Here is a 27580-nt window from a genome sequence, read left to right as displayed (position 1 = left end):
GTGTTTAACATGAGAGCTTCAGCCCTGCTGATGTGTTAAATAAAGACATGCAGGAAAACTGATGAGACTCTGAAATAACTCTTTATATTTATAATGTAACTCTGCATCAAAAGAACAACAAAGGATCCTAGACAGGTTTCTGTGAACAAAGACCATTCTGATGTTTCTGTGTTTCTAACAGTTTGACATTATTAGTAAACAGACTGCAGTGAACAGCATTTATAAAGAACTTATATATAAAGATATGACAGCTGTTTGACAAGTTTATCACTCTGTGTTTGGACCTGATCAGTCCAGCTGTTTCCTTGAAACATGTTCATTTACCTGTTCTGTTATATTTATGTTCTTGTCTCTGTTGAAAACACATTTTAATGTCCCTCAGATTTTTCTCCCAGATGAATAAATATAAAAATGACACAAACTGACTGCAGCTACTTTTTGTCCTTTCTGTCAAAAACCTTCATGTGAAAAATACTACATAGAGTGCACTATACAGGTCATCGGATGTTCAAGATGGGCTTTACATCTTCCAACAACTGCTCACACTGTCAAAGCAATACACCAGACAATTACATTCACGCTCTTTGGTTCTGTCCACCAGTGCAGAAGTTTTGGCGCGAGATATGTGAAAACTTATCAAAGTGTCTGAAATGTAACATTCCAACTTCCCCCTTAGTGTGTTTGTTGGGCAGCTTAGATAATGTCACTTCAGAAAACAATATAGCCCATATGGTTTTCACTGCCCTATGCATAGCCAAGAAAACTGTCCTCATGAACTGGAAAAATAAAAACAATCTTAATTCTAACCAATATAGAAAATATCTATTAGATTACATTAGTTTTGATACAGCCTCGGCCACCACATCAGATCAATTGCTCTGGGCTCCTTTGATCGGCTCCATCACCTGGTGAGGGTGGGAGGTCATAGTTTGGTCCCGCCTTCAATGTTGTGATTGGTGTGGGGGCAGGGACAGGCTTAGGGCGTCGGGGGGTTCCCCAGAGGCATCTTCCTTGGGGGGCTCAACCCGGGGTAGTGGTCATGTCCGGTTGGGGGCTCTTTTCTGACTATTTCCTCGTGGCTGCGTGCAGCGGGGCTAGGGGAGGGTCTGTGATGATGGACGTGGGTTACTGACCTGGTAGCCTGTCTGCCCCTGGGTGGGTCTGGGATGGGCGTGAGGGTCTGGGGGCACTCCGTCTCTGGGCCGGGGCCCTGGCCGGGCCTCGGGGCCTTGGGTCCTGGTTTGTGTGTTGCCGGGGTTGTGGGCGGGTGGGTGCATGGGGGCCCATCCCTGGCGCAGGGTGCCGCCGGTGTGTCGAGTCGCCCGTGGGGCTCTTCAACCGGTGGGGGAGATTGTCACACCTTGCAGGAGCTTTCCTCCCCTCAGGAACTCTCTGCAGGAGGGGGAGATACAGAAGAGGTGGAGGAAGATCTCAGCCTGGGCGTCTTTTGTCTCATGTAGTCTGGAAGACGAGTGGATGATGGGGTGGGTGCAGTTTTCTCTGTGGTGGGGTTGGGTGGACTGTCCCGGGCTCTGTGGGGCCGGGGGGCGCTGCTGCGCTGGGCCCCGGTCTGGATGGGCCTGGGCCCCCTTTTCCCTGGCGGGTCGCGGAGTATGGGAGTGCCTACTGGGGTCAGCGGGGGAGCTGGCCCCAGGGAGGGGTCACCTGCCCCTCCCTTCCTTCCCTCCCCATCTCCAGCTGCCTCCCTCCTCCCCCTCCACCACAACCACCCACACATGCAGGGCCTTGGAGTAGGGGTATGTCACCAGGGTGCAGAGGAGGATACCCCCCCCCCCCCCCCCTGTCCCCTTCTGGCTGCCTCTGCCTCAATTTTATCCCACAACTTAGACATTCTCATTACTCACACCCTCATTACACATACATATAGGATCTTGGGGGTGGGCACGATACACGGAATCCAAAGTACCATCAGGGTGTACACCTCACCCCTGGCGTCGTCGCCCACCTCTCAATTTTAAAATACACGTAGACATTGAGGGCTAGCAGGAGGGACTATGCGTTTACCTGCTGCTCTCTGGCAGGTAGCTCCATGCCCTCCTGGGTTTTAATTGCACCTTAGAACACACATGCATCAACACTACAATGAGCGGGTGGAGGGAGGTTTGGAGTCTTCTCTCACCCCCGTTCTCTGCGGCCTGCTGGAGCGGGGGGGCTAGGAGGAGTTGGCCGTCCGGCTGCGGTCTGGGGTCTGGGGCCTCCCTGCTGCTGCGGAGTCGGGGCGGTCTGCCTCTCCCCACCGCAGGGAAAAGGGTAACACCACCTGGGTCTGGGTGTAGTTCCCCCCTCCAGGGGCAAGGGTACCTAGACCCGGTTTGTAGAGTACGCTTGGGGAGTGTGATCGTGTATACAGCGTCTCTTTATGTCTGTCTCCACATCGGTTGAGTGTGAAGTGTACATGAGAGCATGAGGGTGGGAATGGATGTTTGTGTCTGTGTGTGCCTGTATGTTTGTGTCTATATGTCAGGTTGGGTATCAGACGCCACCTCTCTGGGGACATCTCAGGCCCTCCAAGGTTTGGAGGCCTATCTCCACCCACCACCACTTCCCCTGCCGGTGGCGGACTCCCTCAGGTGTCGGTGCGTTGGTGGTTCTTTGTATCTGGGGGTGGGCGTCCGGGTACACACCGGCTCACTCCTTGGCGGCCGCTTTTTGGGGCTCGCTCGGGCCATTTCGGAGGTGGGGTGCCCCCGGCCTCTCGGCCTGGGGCTCGGTCACTCAGGCGCGGCTGGCTGCCGGCGGAGCTCACGGGCGCGTCACTGCAACTCCCCCTGGCTTCTGCTCCGCGGCTGCTGAATGAGCCCTCATCTGGGACTCTCCTCAGCTCTTACTGGGACAGTGGCGTAGCTGCCCCTCTGTGGATCTTCCTTGGTCTCTTGTGTTCTGGGGGCCTCTGGATGTCTGGAGTTTTGATCTCCTCCATACCTGCTTGATACCATAGAGGACAGGGCTGTGGCTCCCCACACTCCCTAGCAGATCATTACATGGAGAAACCTTTGGAATGCAAGCATGCTGATCCACACAGGTATGCACACAGGTGTACACACGGGTAGTCAGAGACGCGGACTACAGCTTTCTTGGCTGCTGCCTCAAAGCACACTGTGCGCTGTCTATCTTGCGTGCTGCACAATATCGTTTATTATTTAGTAACTATTGATATCTACTGCTAGCTAGTTTATTGTGATGGTGCTTTTTTTTTCTCTCATTATGTTGCTCTTTGTTGTTTGCTGTCTGCTCTGTTATTTTTTCTCCATACAGGTGACCCAGGAGTTTGTTTTTTTTTTTGTTTTTTTTTTGTTTGTTTGTTTGTTTTTCTCTCTTCCCCCCTTCTCACCGCCTCTTCTCCCCTTTGGTTTTCTTTCTTTCTCTCCCTCTCTTTCTTTCATTCTTTCCCCCTGTCCTATCCGGGAGGGGGGGGAAAAAAAAAAGAAAGAGAAAAAAAAAATTATTAGGCAATGATGATCTTCTGAGCCATATAAAAAAAAACTAAAAAAAACCTTCATTTGACTCATGAGAGACACGTTTCAGCTGTTTGCGACAGATCAGAGGCCAACAAGTCATTTATAACACTTTCCATCATTGTTTAAAGTTCTCAGTGTTTCTGTGTTGCTGCGTATAGGATCTCCCAGCATCATCACTGTGCTGTCCAATCATTGTGTGCGAGGTTACCCTTATAGTGCGATGTGTGTTTGCACAAAGAGAAGCATGTGTGTCAAATATAAATAAGCACAGAACAGAAACAGCTGCTCGTTTCTTCTGTTTAGAGTCAAGTTAGTGTTTTGTGTCTTTGTTTGAGGCCTGATGTCAAGCAGAGGTGTGTGTAACTGCACTGGTCTGTTATATGTGTGGAGTGTGTGCTTCTCTTCAGCATCATCTTTGTCACTGCTGATTCCTTTGTGTCATCATGTGTTGAGAAGAGAGAACAGTTATAACGGAGGAGCAAAAGGAAGCCCTGAAATCTGCATCCAACAAGGAAGTGTTGGCTCACCAGTGATCCCAGCAGAGCCACTGGTTTGGCTCCAGTTGGTATAGATTCAATGTTGTTCCTACAGACACATGTCAGCATCTTTATTGAATTTTATATGAAGCAGAAATGGTGTCATTAGGAGAAGAAGAGGAGAACAAGTCCGGTCGAGGAGGCAGCAGCTCTTAAAGATGAAACAGCAGCTCAGCCCTGAGCTCAGAGAGCTGCACATGAAAAAGCTCCTCAAGCAGATCCTGTCAGAGGTTTGTCATCAACAGGAGGAACTGTTCACATCAACCTGGTGCTGAATGCCCAGAAGACAGTGGAGATTATTGTGGACTTATTGTGGACTTCAGGAAGCACACAGCTCCACTCCCCCCCATCATCCTGACTGACACCCCCATCACCTCTGTGGACTCATTCCGCTTCCTGGGTACCACCATCACTCAGGACCTGAAGTGGGAGCCCACCATCACCTCCGTCATCAAGAAAGCCCAGCAGAGGATGTACTTCCTGAGGCAGCTGAAGAAATTCAACCTGCCAACACGGACGATGATGCAGTTCTACACTGCAATCATCGAGTCCATTCTCACCTCCTCCATCACCGTGTGGTACGCTGGAGCCACTATCAGGGACAAACAGAGACTGCAGCGTGTTGTGCGCTCTGCTGAGAAGGTGATTGGCTAAAGACTCCCATCTCTGCAGGACCTGTACACCTCCAGGACATTGCGGCGTGCAGCTCGGATCTCAGCTGACCCTTCTCACCCTGGACACAGTCTGTTTGACCTGCTCCCCTCAGGCAGGAGGCTCCGGTCCATTCGCACCAGAACCTCTCGCCATAAGAACAGTTTCTTCCCCTCTGCTGTTGGACACATGAACAATAACCATATGACTGTCCCCGCCACTAACACATGACCCTACGCTGTGTCACTGCACCATTCCATGTTTGGCACTGATCACCACCTGCACTCATGTATATATCTTTCCACGTAGCACTTTTAATTCTTATTCTCATGTATATATCTCATGTATATCTCATGCACATATCTTTCTACGTAGCACTTTTAATTCTTATTCCTACTTTTATTTTTTCATGTCTATTTAAGTGCTATTTATGACACTATGTTTGCACTGAAGCACCGCAGCACTTTCCTAATGTTGTAAACCTGCTCAACATTTGGCAATAAACCCCTTTCTGATTCTGATTCTGATTCTGATCATAGGATGAAGATGCTGTCAGCTGGATGAAGAAGGTTATTTAATGCAAACGTTCACACTGAAGTCAAATTGTTGTCGTGTTGAACAGATTCATGTACTGATCGTCTCCAGAATGTTAGAAGAGCTTCAATGAATCATTAGAAACAACTTACAGCTGCACAGCTGTGTCAAACACATCTTTGTGTCATTGTGGGATTGTTGCGTTTCTACATGTGACACACATCTAAAACATGCACACAATCTGAACACAAACAGGGACTCATGTGTTCCCACAGCCAGATGCTGAGAGCCATTTCCTTGTAGTCCTGTGTCTACATACATGAACCATTAGATGTTATTGGAATGATTGTCAGCTTTGATAGTTTCATGTGTGTTTAGCTGGACGCTGTTTGATCCTCGAAATGTTTAAAGGTGTCCAGTCCTGAGACACTGGGGCTGGAAACAGCTGTGATGTCATTGGACTGTCACACAGACAGAAGTGCATGAAGTGAGCAGCCAAGGAGCCGCTGATGTTTTGGATTCAACAGCATTTGAAAGGTCGACACAGACACATTTGCACACAGAAAGCTGAATCTGTCATATGCCACAGTGAACTCACTGTTCAGTGTTTTTCAGGAAGCTTCTTAACTGCCTCTGCTGCCAAACAAGCAGCTGATGTCCTTGAGAAGAAGCTGAAGAAGTCTTCAACAACAAATACAGGAAGTGGACTTTCAAATACTAGATTCACTTTAGACTCACAGAGAAATGACTCAACCAGCTGTGTTTGATTGACTCCTTTGACTATATGAAAGGTCAGTGTGTGTCTGCACACAGACTGTTGTGTTGGACTGTTATTCAGTTGTCTGCTGAATGTTTTCAAATGTCTGCATCTCAGCTGTGATGAGGCTGGGGGTCATGGGAGGCCACCGTAGCAGCCTCTTCAACATCATGACATCATCATAAATGCTGCTGGACTGTCTGATGGGCTGACGGTGAAAAAGCCGTCGGGAAGGAAACAGAAGACATTTCAGAGGCTGCAGCAGATTTCTTTGATTCGGGGCCTTTTTCAGCTTTATTGGACAGAGCAGTGAAGATAAGTGACAGCAAAGCAGAGAGAAAGGGGGCGTGGCCCGGGTCAAAGCCAGGCCAGCTGCTCTCCACCTCGTGGCACATGGTCACCTGCTCATCCTAGTGAGCTCCACCAGCAGCCCTTTCACACACTTTACACTGTCAAACACTGTGTGTGGACCTCAGCTAACAACAGGCTGCATTTAAGTCTGGACTACATGCTTTTATATTGTTTTTATTCCATCAGCAGCTCAACATCATGAGCAGCTTTGACATAAAGACATCAAACTCAAGCTGACTTTAAACTACTTTTAATACAGGGGCTCAAAAACAACAACATCTTTATTATATATCAGGACAGAAAGTCATTTCATCTCAAAGGGAAACAGCTTTATTTGGAATAACCAGCACTATCAACTGGTTTGGGATCTCCACCATTTTCATGTCTTTGCAGCTTCTCCAACAAAGTTCCTGTAAAATCAGCATGTTTGTCTTTATTGGTTTGATAGTGATTGATTATTCAGTCCCAATCTGCTGTCATCTAAAGAACAAAATGATGTTTCTATGAGTCACAAAGCTCCAGATGTTGTCGGCTTCACAAAGAAAACAAAGAACTTAAACACAAAGTGTTTGGAGCCAAAATGTTCCCAAGCTGCTCTTTTTGAAATGGCAGAGGTACAGTGGTGTCTAACAGCACACTGTGGAAGGCAAACATGTTATTGTTGGATGAAACTTCATGAATCCTTTGTAGATTTGAGCTGTTGGAGCCTTTCTTTTCTCTTCAGGTGTACAGATGCTGAGGAGGCAGGTGAAGCAGGTGGAGCTTAGTAACAACACATTTGTTCATTGGTTGGACTTTTTGGAAGGAGGCACATTGAAAACCATGTTAATAAGATCTTGTTGTTTCCTGTGGATCCGACACAGAGAGTGGACTTCAGACAGAAAGCGTGGAAGAGATTTTAGAGGCCGTGTGTGGCAACAGGAAGTTTCTGTGTGTTTGCTGATCTTACATGTGGAAAACAACACGTGATGTCTGTGAAGTCCTACAATGATCATTGTTCTCACAGCATTTTGAGTGGGAACAGTTCAAACTGGGAGTAGTGGGAGTTATTTACTGATTGAAACAAGCTGAATGTTTCTGTGACGATGAAGATCAGCAGCTCAGCTGATCAATGAACTGACATCTATCAGTCATTTCATGAGATGAAGTCATCAGCAGACATTTGTTCTGCTGTGTGATGAATGTCAGAACGTCAGGGCTCTGCTTTAGTCACTGCTTGATGATCATTGGCTCATTGTTGAATCCAGGGGCCCAGTCTGACCTCTGACCTTTGCTGCAGGTCTTCTGTGTTATCTCCACTTTCATGTCTGATCTTCTGCTGTATCGTCCAAAATAAACATCTGGATCATTTCCAACACTTCAGCAGATCTTTAGTTTGGGCAGTGCAGCACAAAATAACACATATTGTACTATACTGCCCACTTCCTGATCTTATTGGATCTGTGTGTGAGGTTGGTGAAGGAAACACATGTTTACTGAGTGAGTCGCTGCCATTAGGAACTAGTTTTTATATCACAGCCTGGAAATCACACAGGACCATTTCTGCAAGTGAAAAGTCGTCATTGGAGGAAAATAATTGTGTAGTTTGTGCGACTGAAGAATTGTCCCAACTACATGTGCTGCTGACCTTTGACCTTTCATTTAGGTGCACAGAGGAGTCTGTGGAAACATCCAGAGCTGAGGCAGTGCTACAGATGCTTCAAATAAAGTGGTGTATTATCCATGTTTTCTATGGATCACATCCAGTATCCTGATCTAACGAGCCCCCTTTTTATGGATTTTAGAGCCTCTGACTTTTGCTGCGTCTCATTTCAAGCACAAGAGCAAGAAGTGGATGAAGAAATGGGGCGAGTGGGGTCAGTGTGGTGCACGTCAGCTGTGCTCACACATGCTTTCACAAAGAACATGTGTGTTCATCGGCAGCATTAAGGCGCACTTTAGTCTTCATAATAATAAAGTATTCTGACTTTATTCTTCTGAATCCTCACAGTCATGTTGCAGCTCTGCTCTGCTTTAAGAAAATGTTCTACCAGGATGTTACTTTCCTAAACGTGTTCTCCAAATGTTCCCAAAGACTTTGTTCTAAGTAGTTCTACATGATGAAACATCCACACTAAGTTTAAGAAGGACACACAAACACCATCTGTCCTTTCATCATGTGTACAAACGTGTTCAGATGTCAAATGTACCGTGAATGGATGCAAATGTGGATCGTTCCAATAAAATAAGACAGTTTTGTAAGTGGATCCCAGTTTGAAGTTCATTAAAACCTATAAGAACAATCAATCAAAGCTTTATTCGTCACATGCAGGTTGCCCTGCAGTGAAATAGGAACCCCCCCCCCCCCCCCCCAACCTTACACATATAGCACAAACATTACATGGGGATACAGGTCAGAGATTGGTAGACTCAGAAAAAAAACATTGAAATGTACACTACACTGGGGAAAGTACAAGAGGAAAAAAAGAGACCCCTACTCATGCTATGCTTCCATGGTAGGACAGCATGAGAACAGGAAACAAAAAAAACTCCTCTGCACAAGAAGCACATAAATGTCCACAGCACAACATTGTGAAGACATGACAAGCCACAGGGGTGGGTGGGGGTTGAGGAGTAATCCGAAGCGAACACAGCAGCCACCCTGCACAGCGCTACCATTCCAGCGCGGCACACAGACCCGCCGTGCTGCCCCTTCAGGAAACAAACATCGAAGGCGTTTGGAAGGGAGGGGGGATGAGTGTGTGCTTATCAGTGTAAGTGTATGTGTGTGCGTGTCCAGAGTTCAGCGGAGACAGTGTCCTTCGCTCTATCAGGCTAAGTAAACAGTCTGCCAGCCAACCCAGGTGGCCTTCATGGGACGGGAAGAATAGTCATCACACAGTCGTTATCAGGGAGTTGTTCTATGTTATTCAAACCAATTTTATCCAACAGGAAGAAGCATCAGGGGAACAGGAAACATTCAAACATGTTTACTGTAAGAACTGCACAAAGGAAGAAAACACAATCCTACACACGAGCACTTTAAAATGGACATTTAGCTTTTCAAACATCAGGGAGCTGCAATAACAACACTGTGCCCATTCTGATCAGACTGAAAGATTTATAGAGATTTATCCATGTGCTGGAAAAGGATTTGATATCAACATAGATGCAGATTAGCAGGAGCATTTTCTTCATATTGATTTAGAGTTCAGTACCAGGAATATGTAGAATTAACATCTGTGTGCATGACGAGTGATGAAAATTCAAAGTCAGGCTTTCAAAGGATGTCAGAATTGGTGTCTCTATCTGTGACTGTCCCAGAGGAACCTACCTGAGGGATTATTACAGATCTGTCTATATAGAAAGACTTGCATTGATTCACAGTGTACAATTCTTTCTAATCTATTAACATCTTCCTCCAAATCCTGTTTCTGCTGTTTAATGACATATGTCTGAATACAGACAGTGGAAAAATGTCAGTCTTAGTTTTACTGGATCTCAGTGCAGCATTTGATACAGTTGACCACAACATATTACTCAAACGACTGGAGAACTGGACAGGTCTTTCAGGAACTGTACTAAACTGGTTCAAAACATACTTAGAAAACAGGAAATACTTTGTATCAATAGGTAACTTCACATCTGAGCAGACAAGTATCACATGTGGAGTTCCCCAAGGTTCCATCTTGGGACCCTTTCTGTTTAACATTTACATGCTCCCACTGGCACAGATTATAAAGAACAACAAAATAAACTGTCATAGCTATGCAGATGACACACAAATATATATCACAATGTCACCAGGAGACCAAGGCCCCGTACAATTTTCTCCAGCTAAACAAAAACAAAACTGAGGTAATAGTCTTTGGCGCCAAAGAAAAACGATTACAGGTCACCAGAGAACTTCAATCTATACATCTAAAACCACAAACCAGGCGAGAAATGTGGGTGTAGTGATGGATGCAGACCTAAACTTAGAAAAACACATTAAGACAATAACAAAATCAGCTTACTATCGCCTCAAGAATATTTCAAGGATAAAAGATCTGATGTCTCAACAGGACCTGGAAAAACTAGTCCATGCATTCATCTTTAGTAGGCTTGACTACTGTAACAGCATCTTTACAGGTCTACCTAAAAAATCAGTCAGACAACTACAGCTCATTCGGAACTCTGCTGCTCAAGTCCTCACTAAGACCAAAAAAGTGGACCACATCAGTCCAGCTCTGAGGTCCTTACACTGGCTGCCTGTCCGTCAGAGGATAGACTTTAAAGTTCTGATGCTGGTCTATAAAGCTCTGAATGGTTTAGGACCAAAATACATCAGTGACCTCCTGACCCAGTATGAACCTTCCAGATCCCTCAGGTCATCTGAATCCAGTCTTTTATCAGTTCCCAGAGTCAGAACCAGACACGGAGAAGCTGCATTCAGCTTTTATGCTCCTTATATCTGGAACAAACTCCCAGAAAGCCTCAGATCAGCTGAAACACTCAGTTTATTTAAATCCAGGTTGAAGACTCACCTGTTCTCAGCTGCATTTGAATAAAGCACCAAATCCACACTTTTAAGCTTAAATTTCAAAACTTACATTTAACTACTGATTTTATCTACTGTTCTGATCTGTTTTGATTTTATATACTGTTTTGTTTGTTTGTTTGTTAATTAGTTAGTTAGTTAGTTTGTTTGCTTGTTTTAATCAATTTTAAATCATGCTTTTTATTTGTTTCTGTTTCTAATGTCTCTGTAAAGCACTTTGAATCACCTTGTTGTTGAATTGTGCTATACAAATAAACTTGCCTTGCCATCAGAAGGGCTCAAACCTCCTGCTGTTTCTACTGGACCATCAATTCTACTTTATGATGATTATCAAAGATAAAAACGTGAGTTTATTTGTGAACTCTGTGAAATATGTCTGATGTTTAGTTTGAACCAATCCTGTGTCAGCCGCAGCCACATCATTGCCACACATACAAATGGGTGCGTTCCTGTTTAGACCTGCTGGCTGTCAATGGGCTTCATTCCATTTCAGACTGCCGGTGGTCGGCTGTGATCTAAACTCAACATGGCTCCTGTGTTAGAAGAGCCTCTGATTTTAAACTTTGCACATTTAATAGTTTCTTTCCAACACTGTGGAGCTACCAGCCCAGTATATGTAGCCCACAGTAGATGGAGTTATCAAGCTGACTGACAAACATCAGGACTCATGTGATCCCTACATGTGGACCTTTCACAGATGGATCCAAGTGCAGATTCAACTCTGCATTACATTTGACTTCAGCTGTTACACACTTTCTAGCTGTGTCACTTCCTGCTTTTTCGATCAGATAGTTTATCCATGTCCACAAATGTTTGGCTGCATGTTTTTAATCATCTATATTTCCAGTCTTCATACAGCCGATATTTCATGTGAACTCCAACCTGCCAGCTGCCATCATGTTTTCAGGGTTCATTCAGTGTTGAAATGTAGGACAAACAGCAGCACATGTTCTCTAAATGTTTGCAGTCATTTTAAATGAAGCTGGTTCTACATGAGACGTTTTCCACATTTACTGTCTTTGAACAGAGAATAATAAAGCCATCAAACATATACAGGCTTGTGCAAATACAAACTTCTGTGGTGCATTTGATGACCTGCAGAGGAGAACAAGTCGGGCTTTTCAGCCCTAACACAACCTCTTTGTTCTCAATACTACAAAACCTTCAAAGGCTGATATGCAAGTTTGCATGAATCACCAACACAGTTGTATTTGTTTCTAGTATAGTTATAAATAAGCTGATCAAATATCTGCTGACTGATTAGATCCTGTATCTATTACAGATGAACTGGATATCACAGCGCATGTTGTTAATCCGTCATATCAAACTAAATCGTGTTGCTGGTGTAAATATCCTCCAATAAAGTCAGATGAGGGCTGCTGTTGCCAGGTAACGATGATGTCACACTGGATCTTCTGATCTTTAGCATCGTAGCGCTCGGGGTCTGATGTTGGCTCATGTGTTGTTAAACACCAACATGACGTTCTACTAGTCAAGGCCTCACCTTAACCCACTGATGCTGATCTCACAGACCCACTAATAGAACTGTTTTATCAGGGTTTGATGCAGCGTCAGCATTAATGTCACATTTAATCAGACCACATTTACATTACAAGCCCACTACAACCATATGGAACTCCAAAGTGTTCAAAATGAAATAAATAAATAAGTCATGATGAAATAAATGCGAAATATGGGCGATCGTGGCTCAAGAGTTGGGAGTTCGCCTTGTAATCGGAAGGTTGCCGGTTCGAGCCCCGGCTTGGACAGTCTCGGTCGTTGTGTCCTTGGGCAAGACACTTCACCCGTTGCCTACTGGTAGTGGTCAGAGGGCCCGGTGGCGCCAGTGTCCGGCAGCCTCGCCTCTGTCAGTGCGCCCCAGGGTGGCTGTGGCTACAATGTAGCTGCCATCACCAGTGTGTGAATGTGTGTGTGAATGGGTGGATGACTGGATATGTAAAGCGCTTTGGGGTCCTTAGGGACTAGTAAAGCGCTATATAAATACAGGCCATTTACCATTTAAATAACTATGTGAATAAATAAGACAGATATGTAAGGTGAGAATGATATTGTGAAATAATTGAACACATTTTCAAAAAAAGCTCATTATTGCTATATAAATTTACTTATTATTGTGAAATATTATTTCATGATCATTATTTTTCACAATAACAGAGATTATTCCTGAGGCATTTTATTTATTCCCAGCCATTTTTAACCCTTTACAGCCGATCGGAGCGGGCACGCTCTGTTTTGCGTAACTTAACTGTTTTTAAATCCCGGTAGCTCTGCAACCACGTAAGCTAGCGCAATCATTTTTTTTGCATATGAAACTGGAGGAGTTGTACTTACATCTTATGCCATCAGCTTGTCCTAGGTCACAGTTTCCTTCCACATATAGCTTTGCAAAAACTGCATAAAAATCACTTGCAGCAACAAAAACATGATATTCCAGAAACACGCTTCGCCGATCCGATCAGCTGTTTGTAAAACTTCCTACGTCCATCAGCATGAACTATCACATGACCGCATGACCTGCCCGAAACCGGAAGTGACGTCATTTTGCGGAAATGTAGTTTTTTTTTTACCATCGTGGCCTCAAGAGCTTATACTTGTGTTTTTAAAAGTTATGTTTGACTTCATGACTTTCTGTGTCGTTTCTGGGATGCTTAGGACTCATATTGCACTGCTGGAAATAGTTTATTTTGATGCATATGCTGTTATTTTGCAAATTTGCACTATAATATTTATTTTCGTTTTTCGTGCAGTATATAAAAATTGCTGTATTTCAAAAATAAAACTATGAAGACACTTAAAATAAATTTCCTGTGGTGGGAAACTAGTTTGTGCAACTTTTTTGTATTTACAGTTTTGAGGGATAAGCTTCTTAAATTTCTCTAACTAGAAATATATGTTAAAAAAAACAAAAATTTCATATAAAATAACTGAAACAGTGAACTAAATATCTGAAATCTTTCCTTCCTTAAAAGTTATAATCCTACTTAAGTTATAGTGCAAACGCTTAAGCAACAAATATACTTGATGCTAATTAATTAATATTTCCCTTTGATGTTGCAACTATGCGGTCACTTCTGTCTTTAAACAAAATAATATTTTCCAGTTACAGAAATCATAAAGTCCAAACTAAAGTGCTACTGTTGCTATATGCATTTTATATAAATCATGGATGATGGTCCTGACATGAAGGAAGAGAAAGTTACAGGTTGCATCCTTTGACTTTGTCTCCGTGCCTTTGGGCCATTTTCAGAAGGACAGATGTTTCTGTTCAATTCTTAAATCAATTTTTTCAAACACAAACACTATTTTAAAGCTTCTAGAGAGTAATATATTAATGATAATTATAATAACAATAATAAAAACAAAAGCTCTCAGATCCATTAAACCAAGCAGCAGAAAGAACAATAACTGAAGAGAAAACTTTAACCTTGTAGACTTCATTATGTTCCAGCTGCTCTACAGACGCTGTGACCTCAAACTTAAGCAGGTCGTAATGTATGTGCAGCTCAATAACTTCATAATCAGACCCTGTGGTATTTAGGCAGCAGAACAACTAAGAATAACAACTACAAATAATGTTTTTAGGTTTCTGTTGTACTGCAAGGTTCTGTACAGGAGAACCAAACCAAGAGCAAATATTACATCTCATTTACACCTGAGCACGAAGAGCCATCAACATTTAGCAAATTGAATCCTCTTTGTTTAGATGCAAGAAGAATCATATAGAAATGAAAAAGTAGAAATAGAAATCCAGAGCAAAGATATCCTCTAATTCAGCGTAGCACATGTGCAGCTGCTGCAATTCACGTAAGCATTCGGCTCGTCGCTGTTGCAGATTTTTCTCTCGCTGTTCTGGCTCACAGCGCTGCAAACACAAAAATAAATATCCCCAAAGCTGTGAAAGGGAGCTAATTAGTAAGAGTATTGTTACTCTCCGCAGGAGTAGTCCAGCAGTAGAAATCAGTCCAATAACAAGGTGTGTAACATCTAGCAGGGTGACAGAAAAACCCAGGGTAACTTCTAAGGACCTCAACGTCTCTCTCACATTGTGTTTTTTAAACATGCTTCCATTTGTCACTTCAGTCTTTACTCTGAAATACAGGAAGAGAAATCATGGCTGAAACAATTTCTCATGAAACCAGGGGTGTGGTCCAACAGTCAGTTTGGTGAGGAAGGCTCCTAACTGAGAGAAGTGACCCAGAAGTATCTGTGTAGCAGCCACAATGAATCAAGATCATGAGCTTTATTAACTGATCAAAGTCTCTTCTTTCATCTTCTGTATCATTCAGTTTGCATTGGTAATGCCCATTATTGTAATGCTTTTTTAAGACGCGCAAAACTTTATTTCACTTTGGGTTAGCTGGGATAAGTGATGGATGGAGGGAATTTTACTTCAGCCACAGAAATCCTAAACAGGAAGGAGGAGCAGAGTTACAGTGGATCACTATCCAGCAGGGAAACAAGGTTTATTTCAATTTCTTGGCCATGAGTGAGATTTACTGAGTGGGCAAATTAGGGAGACGACACCATCAGATCCCGAGCCCTCCATGTGTTAATCAAGAGACGGCTGCTGTGCTACATCCATAAATAATGAATAAATTAGGAGCTAAAGCTGAAAGGACAGTTTATTTGTACCATCTTCACGTGAACACATTCAAGAACATCACAGATGAAGAAACATTAAAAACTTCCACACTACATAAAGCAAGAAAAATAGTTTTTCTTTCAGGTGGTTTCAGAAAAACAGAAACATCAAACATCTCCAAGACTCTCTTTGAAAGAACTAAAAACCTTTGTTCTCATGGTCCAATCATGAGTGAACTCCCTGATGAAGCCTTGTGTGCTAAAACATGTCAGAGTTTTAAAGGTTAAACATGAGTTTCCAAAACGTTTTGCTGGAGAACAATGAACTATTTGACTGAGTTTCAATCATTTACAGACGAGCAAAACCAGGACAGAGAAAAAAGGACAAAACTGACTCAGTAAAAAACAGAAAAGAAGATCCCATGTAGATCTGTATTATGTAGAAGTTCAGCCCAGCAACCAGTTCAGTTCAACACAAGTTTAAATGATTCTATCTGAACTCTGTGGAGCCTGATCTCAAGCTTTTTGAGTCTGACACAGAAACCAGAGGATCTTTCTGTGTCTTCAGATTCACTGTGATCCAGTGATGGGAGTGATTTCAGCCCTGAGTGATCGCGCTGATGTTTGCACAGAGCAGACAATGAGGTGAATGTTTGGGCACATTGGTAACAGTGAAACAGTTTATTAGTAACGTGGGATCGTTTGTGTGCAGAGTATGATCTGAGATTCCTGAAGCTCTTGTCACACTGGTCACAGCTGTAGTTTCCTTCCATGTGTGCACGTTCATGAATGTTACGATGACCTGACTGTGAGAAGCTTCTCTCACAGTGTCTGCACTTGTGTGGTTTCTCTCCTGTGTGGACTCCTTTGTGTGTTTTAAGCTGACCTTCAGTGGTGAAGGCTGACCCACACTGATCACAGAGGTGCTTTTTAACCCCACTGTGAATCAGTTCATGTCGTTTTAACTCACTTGATGTGGTGAAGCTTCTCCCACATTCTTTGCAGTATTTCAGTTTGTCTCCAGTGTGTCTACGTTGATGTACTTTTAGGGCCTTTTGCTGACTGAAAGTTTTTCCACAGAGGTCACAATGAAAGTCTTTCCCACCACCACAGTGATGACAGGGTTGAGAACTGGATCCATCTGTGTCGCTCTGCTTCTAAACAAAGACACAAAGACAGTGTAAGTCAGTCCTTCAACATTTGTATCCTGAACGTCGCCTGAAATAAAGAGCATCTCTGCAGACGTCCAACTACATTTGACTGTTTCAGTTAACATACTCAGTTTACTGGGCTGCAATAACTACAATACTACCACCATAATACTACAGTAATACTAAAATCATAACTGAAAGGAAAATCTGAATAATCACTCAGAGCTGCTTTTCCATGCAGTAGAATTGCTAACATGCTAACACAGTTTAATGAGCAGAGTTGTTCCAAACAGTCAGGCTAAAATGACAAGATAACAATATAAATACATACCTCACAGTAGCTGCACTTGTAGAGTCTCTTTCTGGTGTGGATCTGTTGGTGTCGTCTCAGGTGACGTGGAGCTTTAAAAGTCTTCCCACACAGGTCACATCGATAAGGTCTCTCCTCAGTGTGGGTAAACATGTGTTGTTGTAACTGTGCGTCTGTTGTAAAGTATTTGCCACACTGTTCACAGCAGTACACATCATGTCTGGTGTGAATGCGTAGGTGTGTATTTCGGTACCCTCTCTGGCTGAAAGTTTTTCCACAGATGTCACAGCTGTATGCCTTAATTCCAGAGTGGGTAACTAGATGCTTCTGTAAGCAGCTACTTTGAGTAAAAGCTCTGCCACACTGATCACAGCTGTATGCCTTAATTCCAGAGTGGGTAACTAGATGCCTCTGTAAGCTGCTACTTTGAGTAAAAGCTCTGCCACACTGATCACAGCTGTACGCTTTAACTCCACTGTGGACGAGTTGGTGTTTTTTTAGGTGACCCTTCGAGGAAAAAGACTGTCCACACAAGTCACAGCTGAACGGTCTCTCTCCAGTGTGGATGACCTGATGCTGTTTTAGTTTAGCCCTCACAGTAAAACCCTTCCCACACAAGTCACAGCTGAACGGTCTCTCTCCAGTGTGGATGACCTGATGCTGTTTTAGTGAAGCCTTCTCAGTAAAACCCTTCCCACACTCGTCACAGCTGTATGGCTTAATTCCAGAGTGGGTAACTAGATGCCTCTGTAAGTGGCTACTTTGAGTAAAAGCTCTGCCACACTGATGACAGCTGTACGCCTTAACTCCACTGTGGATGAGTTGGTGTTGTTTTAGGGAACCCTTCAAGGAAAAAGACTTTCCACAGATGTCACAGCTGTATGCCTTAATTCCACAGTGGGTAACTAGATGACTCTGTAAGTGGCTACTACGAGTAAAAGCTCTGCCACACTGATCACAGCTGTACGCTTTAACTCCACTGTGGATGAGTTGGTGTGTTTTTAGGGAACCCTTGAAGGAAAAAGACTGTCCACACAAGTCACAGCTGAACGGTCTCTCTCCAGTGTGGATGACCTGATGCTGTTTTAGTGAAGCCCTCACAGTAAAACCCTTCCCACACTCGTTACAGCTGTATGGCTTAATTCCAGAGTGGGTACCTAGATGCCTCTGTAAGTGGCTACTTTGAGTAAAAGCTCTGCCACACTGATCACAGCTGTACATTTTAACTCCACTGTGGATGACCTGATGCTGTTTTAGTGAAGCCCTCACAGTAAAACCCTTCCCACACTCGTCACAGGTGTGTTTTCTCTCTCCCTTTCTTCTGTGAGGTTTGTCGGCCTCCTGAGAGCGCTGACTTCTGGCTCCATGTTGGTCCTGCAGTGACAGAGATACAAACAGAGGCAGTGAGTGAAATGCAGTCGTGGAACAAACTCAACCTTCAAACTCCATTAACACTAGTTTTAAACCTGAAGGTGGAGCGTGGCACCAAACACCTTAAAGGTCTCTTATCCCCACCTGCTGGTAGTTCTAACACATTACATCCAACCTGCTGTTAAAGATAATTCATGACTGTTCAAACACTAAAATCATGCCCATCCCTCCTGATTGTGTACACACACACACACACACACACACACACACACACACACACACACACACACACACACACACACACACACACACACACACACACACACACACACACACAGTCAGAGTATCTTTGCTTTTAAAAGTTTTAAGTTTTATTATTCATATAATAATCAGCTAAGAGTGTTTATATTTCTGTTTTGTACTCAACCAGCTGCATATTTTAATTGCTGGCTCCCTACTCTATAACGGAAACTGTTTGCCTTCACATTATCAGTCTTTGCCTTCACATTGTCACTGTTTGCCTTCACATTATCTGTTAGGAGCAGGAAACCGCCACCCAAGAGTAAGAAACAACCTTGTAGAGAACACGAAGTTTTTTGATAAACCACACCTGTTTTCTTGACAAGATAAGGATGATATTTCCTTTTTTGTATGCTTCATGATGTGTATAAATAAAGCCAGACTGCACCAAGGAGGTGTGAATCTCTGCTGAGATTTCACCCGTGAATCTCTGCTGAGGTTTCACCCGTGCACGTTAAACTGCTGAAGAGTCTGAGTGTTATTTCATTGCATCTGAGTACTTGTTATTATTATTTTTTTTTTGGCCTGTCCCGTTTGGCTCTTTTGCCATCAGAATTGTTGTCTAAAGGCAAAGAAAGATGCCCAACGGATTTACTTTACCAAACTGACCATCCCAGCCTTGCCGTAATGGTCCATTTGATTCACCTTTTATTGTTTATTTTATTTTCACTTACTGAATACGGGACAGACTTGACTGGGGGAAAGAAGGGGAGAAAGAAAGAGGGAAAGAGAAACAGCTGAGAAGAGGGACGGGGGAGAAGGGCAAAAGACAAAAACCAACAGAACGGGCAGAGAAAAAAAAATGCATATATCAATCACCTGGATCACCTGCTGAGAAAGAAAAAAGAAAGCAAGCAGAAGAGAACAAGAGTAATAGAATAAACAACATCACAATGATATATGGGAATATGACAGTAAATACTAAATGTTAAACATTATTGTGCAGCACATAAGATCAACAGAACACAGTGTGCTTTGAGGTAGGAGCCAAAAAGGGTGTAGTTTGTGGGTGTGATCACCCGTGTGTACACCTGTGAGCATGGACGCGCTTGTTTTTTGTTTTTTAAAAGGTTCCTTCATGTAATAATCTGCTAGAGGGTGTGGGGGGGCCACAGCCCCGTCCTCCAGGGCGTGAAGCAGGTGTGGAGGAGATCAAAACTCCAGACATCCAGAGGCCCCCAGAACACAAGAGACCAAGGAAGACCAACAGAGGGGCAGCTGCGCCACTGTCCCGGAAAGAGCTGAGGAGAGTCCCAGATGAGGGCTCACTCAGCAGCCGCGGAGCAGAAGCCAGGGGGAGTTGCAGTGACGCGCCTGTGAGCTCCGCCGGCAGCCAGCTGCGCCTGAGTGATCGAGCCCCAGGCCGAGAGGCCGGGGGCACCCCACCTCCGAAGTGGCCCGAGCGAGCCCCAGGCTCCAGGCCCCGATAAGCGGCCACCAAGGAGTGAGCCGGTGTGTACCTGGACGCCCATCCCCGGACACAAAGAACCACCAACGCACCGATGTCTGAGGGGGTCCGCCACTGGCAGGGGAAGTGGTGGTAGGGGGAGATAGGCCTCCAAACCTTGGAGGGCCTGAGATGTCCCCAGAGAGGTGGCGCCTGACACCCAACCTGACATATAGACACAGACATACAGGCACACACAGATACAAACATCCATTCCCACCCTCATGCTCTCATATGCACTTACTCCACACTCAACCAACGTGGAGACAGACATAAAGAGACGTTGTACACACGATCACACTCCCCAAGCGTACTCTACAAACCGGGTCTAGGTGCCCCCACCCCTGGAGGGGGGAACTGCACCCAGACCCAGGTGGTGTTTCCCTTTTCCCTGCGGTGGGGGGAGGCAGACCGCCCCGACTCCGCAGCAGCAGGAAGGCTCCACACTCCAGACTGCAGTCGGACGGCCAACTCCTCCTCCTAGTCCTAGCCCCCCTGCTCCAGCAGGTCGCAGAGAACGGGGGTGAGAGAAGACTCCAAACCTCCCTCCACCCGCTCATTGTAATGTTGATGCATGTGTGTTCTAAGGTGCATTTAAAACCCAGGAGGGCTTGGAGCTACCTGCCAGAGAGCAGCAGGTAAGCGCATGGTCCCTCCTGCTAGCCCTCAATGTCTACGTGTATTTAAAATTGAGAGGTGGGCAACGATGCCAGGGGTGGGGTGTACACCCTGATGGTACTTTGGACTCCGTGTATCGTGCCCACCCCCAAGATCCTATATGTATGTGTAATGAGAGTGTGAGTAATGTGAATGTCTAAGTTGTGGGATAAAATTGAGGCAGTGGCAGCCAGAAGGGGACAGGGGGGGGGGGGGGGGGTATCCTCCTCTGCACCCTGGTGACATACCCCTACTCCAAGGCCCTGCATGTGTGGGTGGTTGTGGTGGAGCGGGAAGAGGGAGGCAGCTGGAGATGGGGAGGGAAGGAAGGGAGGGGCAAGTGACCCCTCCCTAGGGCCAGCTCCCCCGCTGACCCCAGTAGGCACCCCCATACTCCGCGACCCGCCAGGGAAAGGGGGCCCAGGCCCATCCAGACCGGGCCCAGTGCAGCAGCGCCGCCCGGCCCCACAGAGCCCGGGACAGTCCACCCAACCCCACCACAGAGAAAACTGCACCCACCCCACCATCCACTCATCTTCCAGACTACATAAGACAATAAACACCCAGGCTGAGATCTTCCTCCACCTCTCCTGTATCTCCCCCTCCTGCAGAGGGAGCTCCTGAGGAGAGGAAAGCTCCTGCAAGATGTGACAATCTCCCCCACCAGTTGAAGAGCCCCCCAGGTGGCTCGACGCACCGGCGGCACCCTGCTCCAGGGCTGGGCCCCCATGCACCCACCCGCCCACAACCCCGGCAACACACCAACCAGGACCCAAGCCCCCGAGGCCCGGTCCGGGTCCCAGCCCAGAGACGGAGCGCCCCCAGAACCTCACGCCCATCCCGGACCCACCCAGGGGCAGCCAGGCTACCAGGTCAGTAACCCACGTCCGTCAGCACAGACCCTCCCCTAGCCCCGCTGCACGCAGCCGCGAGGAAACAGTCACCTGAGAGCCAACAGAGCCCCTAACCGGACATGACCGCTACCCCGGGTTGAGCCCCCCAAGGAAGATGCCTCCGGGGAACCCCCCGACGCCCTAAGCCTGTCCCTACCCCCACACCAATCACAACAGTGAAGGCGGGACCAAACTATGACCCCCCCACCCCCACTAGGTGATGGAGCTGATCAAAGGAGCCCAGAGCAATTGATCTGATGTGGTGGCAGAGGCTGTATCAAGACTAATGTAATCTAATAGATAATTTCTATATTGGTTAGAATTAAGATTATTTTTATTTTTCCAGTTCATGAGGACTGTTTTCTGAGTACTTGTTAAAAGAATCTCTAACATTTAATTGGTCCTTCGGAGCCGGATGGACATTGATATTTTTTCAATGCTCCAATAGGAAACCTTCATCAAGTCCTGACGTCGTGAGAAGCCCACGCTGTCGACTCCTCTCCAGGCAGAGGATAAAGTCCAGAGACGTGACGTTCGGGTTCTGGCCAGCATTCTTATAAGAGGTCCACGGCTTTGGGGGTTGATGAAGGAAACCAAAGAGCCCACACAATAGCTCAGGTGAATATTTAACACTCACTCACACTTTGCGCAAAACGACTGAGGCAACCTGTGGTCTTTACATTAAATAGTTTCCCGTCAATGTATGACAGATTAAGTAACATTCTCGTCTGAAAAAGGACTGGCAGAGGTTACGCAGCTCACCTGAAAGAGGGTTTGGAGCAAGTTTTATGTCAAAATACGACAGGATAGTAACATTCTCGTCTGAAAAAGGACTGGTAGAGGTTATGAAATTACGCAGCTCGCCTGAAAGAGGGCTTGGAGCAATGTAGAAAGACACAGTGTTGCCCAGAATAATACTCATTATGCGTATAATCTGTTGTTTTACTGTTTTGTTGGAGGAGTAAGTTGATTTTACAGCACATTAAGAAGGCTGAACTACTCCACCGAATTGTTTACCGTTGGTCGCTCACGTATTGGCGGAAAGGGAGGAGGTTGTGCTTCAACACGTAAAATTAACTCCGCCCTCAAGAATAGCATGAGGGTAGAAGGCTGAGTTAATAACCACTCCCATTTCCTCGTGCCAAAGAAAAGCGCCACGGGTGTGTGTGTATGTGTGTAAGAACGTAATATATCTATAAACTAAGAAAAAAAAAAGGGTAATAAATCAACAAAACTCACTGCTGACGAGCAGTGGCTAGAGAAAAAATGTCCAGGCGCCGGACTAATTAGCAAAAAAAGGTGGAGAAACCCAAAGAAACTAAACTGCCCTGCGTGGGAGGGAAAATGTAATCCCTCTGCAGTGACTGCTTTAAAAGAGATCCTCCAAACAGAACTAAACAATGAAAAAAGTTTTAAAAAGAAAGCCAAACGTCTCACTGAGTGGCAACATTTTAAAGCCTGGATGGCAGAAAATGATAAACGCACAAAGGTGCGCGAAGAGAAAAAGAAAAAGAAAAATGAACAAAGTAGTGAACTAAAAGATCCACAAAACCCAAAACCACCTCCATATGTGCCCGACCCATCTAACCTGCCAGTATCAAAAAACCCCTTTGCCGACACGCCAAGCCCATATGATTCAGCAAGACAGGCATTAAATTTAATGACAACAAATCACCATAGGGAAGAGGAAGACATAGGGAAAGACCCATCAGGTAGGGATATGGGAGGACAGATTGACCCCCCAGGACCTTCTGGTCTGTTTCCAATGATAGCAACGCCCAACCCAAGATATGGCCAACTAACGGGTGGCAATAATAATGAAAGAGACAACAACCCTTTCCTGTACGTTTTCAGAGCATGGTCCCAAACTGACAGATTAAACGTCTTAAAGGACGTTAAAGGCTGGGCCCTAAAGCACTGTTAAATGAAGGTTTTGAGCCATGGAGGGAGGCAGTTGAGTTAATTAGAACACACTGGCACTTGAATGGCCATGAAATGCTCCAGGTAATTCAGGATTTATTAGGTCTGAAAATGGGAACAGTAAAAGGAGACTTCACGGGGTCAGATGACCAGGGTATAGCCCTGCTCCCCACCTCTGAGCCTCTAAGGGCTCAGTTGGCAGGATTATATGACAGAATTAGAGTCCGTCTAGCCCCAAGAGCAGATTACGGCAAAATAGGCGAGATAAAGCAGAAGGAAGCTGAGACTGCATCTGACTTCCTCGATCGCCTACGCCCAGTTTTCAGACAACATTCAGGTTTAAATTACCAGGAAGAGCCACAAACACCATTTCAGCAACAGCTAAAAAATGCATTTCTGAACGGCCTCCTCCCAAAAGTGAGGGCCCACGTAGAAAAACATTGGGTCACACAAAATACAGGAAGTCTGCCAGATGCACTGCAATATGCTGAACACGCAGTCAAAATACAGAAGCAAAAGGAAAAAGGAGGAGTCTTTACTGTAGATCCTGCAACAGGATTGGTGGCATTCTCTGGAGAATACAGAAGACATAAACCAGGCCCCTACAAAGGACAGGGAAAGGCAGGAGGAGGTAGAAAAGGAGAGAGAAGAGTAAAAAATACAAGCTGCTACAATTGTGGAAAGGAAGGGCATTTTGCCCGCGAGTGTAGACAAAGAAAAAAGGATGACAGTGAGGAAGAGGATGACAGAAATAACAAATGACTAGGAAAAGACACAGAAGCAGAGAGCAATGAAAACACGGACGTGTATAACATAGAGCAATTGCTTTTGGGCTCTGAACATAAACCAACTGTAATTATATACGTAAATGGGCAGCCAATGACGATGCTCTGCGATACTGGAGCATGCAAAACTGTACTAATTAAAAAACCACCAAAAATAAAATTCTCTAATGATACTCTGATAGTTAAGTCAGCATCAGGACATGTCAGTACTAAATCACTGACTGAGCCTCTACTCTTATCTCATGAAGACAGCGGCCGCAGCTGTAAAAACCAGTGCATATATGACCCATCTTGCCAAGTAAATCTTCTAGGGAGAGATGCGCTAGAAAGGCTGGAAATAGGAGTATTGCCAGGGCCAGAGGGCATGTATGAAAAGCTAATGTTAAACGACAAACAAGCAGATTATCAGATTAATGTGTGTAAAGGACTCGGAGAGCCTCACTACTACTGGACATTAGACCTGCCCTCACTAGAGCCTTTACAACACATAGCAAATCGATATCTGCCAACTCATTCAACACGACAGGACTACACTCAGTATCACAACACATTGAGGTTCAAACAGAGTCCAGGTCCTAATCCTGTGTATGACCAAGAAGTACACAAGCTAGGACCACAAATGCTGACATTACAGCACCTATATGTCACCCAAAGTGGTAATGCAGTTTGTTCTGTGCTGCAGCCTGAGGCAGTACAGCGAGTGAACAGGATGCCAAATCCACATGTGTCAGTAGCTCATAATGACAGCACTGAGTGGAAAGATTTAGGCCGCATTCTCGCCCAAGTCGAAAGAGACAGATATGAAAAGACTGAAGACACACATGAGGGATGGCTACAAGGTCGCAGAACAGGATGCATGAGATACACATTAGGGTGGGTAATCACTACCCACCCAGCCACATACATGACTGACAGCACTGATTTGCATGTGCAGGAAGATAGTGAAAACTGACATATACTCTCATTAGAACTACACCCAGAACTACAAGAATTGCCCACAACACTATGGTCCACAGGATCGACAGATGTAGGATTAATTAAAGGAGCAGATCCTGTTGTAGTAAAAACTACTACAACCTACAGGCCAGTTAAACCACAATATCCCTTGACGACAGAAGCAAAAGCAGGGATCAGGCCAGTAATTGCAGATATGGAAAAAGCAGGTATTTTAGTGAAAACAACCAAAGCAAGCTGTAACACTCCAATCTTCCCAGTGAAAAAAGCAAAGACAGGAAAATATCGCCTAGTGCATGACCTCAGAGCAATAAACGAAGTAACAGAACAAATCCCACCTGTGGTAGCAAATCCACACACAATCTTAAATCAAGTGACACAAAAAGAACAATGGTTCTCAGTCATAGATCTGTCAAACGCGTTCTTCTCTGTGCCGTTACACACAGACTCTCAAAATCTGTTTGGTTTCACCTTTGATAACGAAAAGTATACTTATACAAGACTGCCGCAGGGTTTTCAGAACAGCCCCACCCTGTATGCAGAGGCATTAAAGAAATCTATGTCACTATGCACGCTCCCTGCCACAGATCAATTTCTTCTTTACGTTGATGATATTCTCGTTACAGGAGATACGCAACATAACTGCAGAAAAAACACCATGACTGTGTTGAAACATTTAGCAGAGCAGGGCCATAAAGTCTCACAGCACAAGTTACAGCTGTGGAGCCAAGAGGTCACATACCTTGGCCACAAACTCACAGGAGAGGGAAGAACACTGTTAGACAGCAGAAAACTAGCAGTACAAAATGCTCCAAAACCTCTCACAAAACAACAAATGATGAGTTATTTAGGTCTCTGCAATTTTTGCAGATGCTGGATACCTGAATATGCTCTGTTAGCTCAACCTTTGCAAAACTTAATTTATGGAAAAAATCTAGCACTGAAAGATAAAATAGAATGGACACCAGAAGCAGAAAAAGCATTTAATGATCTGAAACTTGCATTGCAGACATGCACAGTTTTAGCATTGCCAGACTACGAAAAAACTTTTTGCTTGCATGTAGATGGCGGTGGGGGCTATATGAAGGCCGTCCTCACCCAAGCCTTTGGGGAAAAGCAACGCCCACTTGCATTTTACTCATGTAAATTAGACTCAGTGGTGTCCGGCTTACCATCCTGTGTACAATCATGTGCTGCTGCAGCGGAAGCAGTTAAAAAGTCTGCTGACATTGTTTTAGGACACACATTGATTATCAAAGTTCCTCATGCTGTAACCTCCATCTTACTGCAAGCAAACTTGTCTTATTTGACACATGCAAGACAGCTCTCATATGTAGGCATCCTGCTATCACAGTCACACATCACAATCGAGAAGTGTGGTCAGCAAAATCCCAGCACACTTCTCCCCACATCAGAAGATGGTGAAAAACACTGCTGTATGGAAAAGCTAGATGAAGAAACAAAGCCACGAGCCGACATATATAGTACACCACAGCCAACTTTCACTGACATCTTTGTAGATGGTTCAGCATCTAAAAATAGCTTAGGTCGCAACTGTGTCGGTTATGCAGTAACCACAATAGATACAGTTCTAGAAGCAAGACCTTTAAATTCCTCTAACTCTGCACAAAGTGCAGAACTCACAGCTGTTGTGAGAGCGTGTAAGTTGAATGCAGGAAAAAGCATAAACATACACACAGACAGTCAGTATGTTTTTGCAGCAGTACATCATTTTGCAAAAATTTGGCAAAACAGAGGCATGATCACTTCTAATGGAAATCCAGTACAGCATTCACACCTTTTAAAAGAACTGCTAGAAGTGATAACATTGCCGAAACAACTAGCATTGTGTAAATGTGCTGCACACCAAAAAGATAACTCAGAAGTTACTAAAGGCAATAACTTTGCAGACCAAGCCGCAAAGAAGGCAGCACAGCAACATATACAAACCTTAATGTCTGAAACACCAACGTTAATACCACTTGACGTACTTAAAGATGAACAGAAAGCTGCATCTATCACAGAACAGAAAAAATGGTTAAAGTGTGGAGCACAGCTACAAAATGACCTAATGACCTGTAATGGCAAACCAATACTGCCAAAATCTCTGCACAAGACAGCAGCATTAGTGACACATGGCTTAACGCATTTGTCAACGGGTGGAATGATGAATGTCCTCTCTAAACACTTCTACACTCAAAATTTTGAAAATTCAGCAAAAGAATTCATCAGAACATGCATGATTTGCCAAAGACATAATGCACAGGGAAACCTCAGACCAAAAAGAGGTCATTTTCCCACACCACCTCACCCTTTCCATACAATCCACATGGATTTTATTGAACTTAACGAATGCCAAGCAT

At 44.7% G+C, this 27580-nt stretch overlaps 2 protein-coding genes across 2 annotated transcripts in view; both read right to left on the bottom strand.

Moving 5' to 3' along the window:
• LOC147336844 (protein NLRC3-like) overlaps positions 1-27580 on the bottom strand; it is a 167489-nt gene that overhangs the window by 43026 nt on the left and 96883 nt on the right. The gene's annotated exons all lie outside the window — the stretch shown is intronic.
• On the bottom strand, positions 15300-22480 carry LOC147336848 (uncharacterized). Its single transcript, XM_086265581.1, has 3 exons — positions 22321-22480; positions 16912-18320; positions 15300-16583 (listed from the first exon to the last, which is right to left on the bottom strand). The coding sequence occupies exons 1-3, from the start codon at positions 22478-22480 to the stop codon at positions 15894-15896; spliced, it is 2259 nt and encodes a 752-aa protein (XP_086121707.1). The 3' UTR covers positions 15300-15893.

This window comes from Aulonocara sp. 'chitande type north' Nkhata Bay, linkage group LG3, assembly GCF_057382095.1.
Source record: "Aulonocara sp. 'chitande type north' Nkhata Bay isolate Kocher_YH1m ecotype deep benthic linkage group LG3, A_spYH_male_GT1.1, whole genome shotgun sequence".
Lineage (NCBI taxonomy): Eukaryota > Metazoa > Chordata > Actinopteri > Cichliformes > Cichlidae > Aulonocara > Aulonocara sp. 'chitande type north' Nkhata Bay.
Note: the sequence above shows the minus strand (reverse complement) of the source record. Positions and strands in the feature narration are given on the sequence as shown.

Coding starts and splice junctions, on each gene's coding strand:
- LOC147336848 (XM_086265581.1), bottom strand. CDS start 22,480: ATGAGTATTATTCTGGGCAACACTGTGTCTTTCTACATTGCTCCAAGC. Junction 18,321..22,320: donor TGCTCCAAACCCTCTTTCAG/GTGAGCTGCGTA, acceptor TTGAAGGTTGAG/TTTGTTCCACGACTGCATTT. Junction 16,584..16,911: donor ACAAGTGCAGCTACTGTGAG/GTATGTATTTAT, acceptor TTTGTTTAGAAG/CAGAGCGACACAGATGGATC.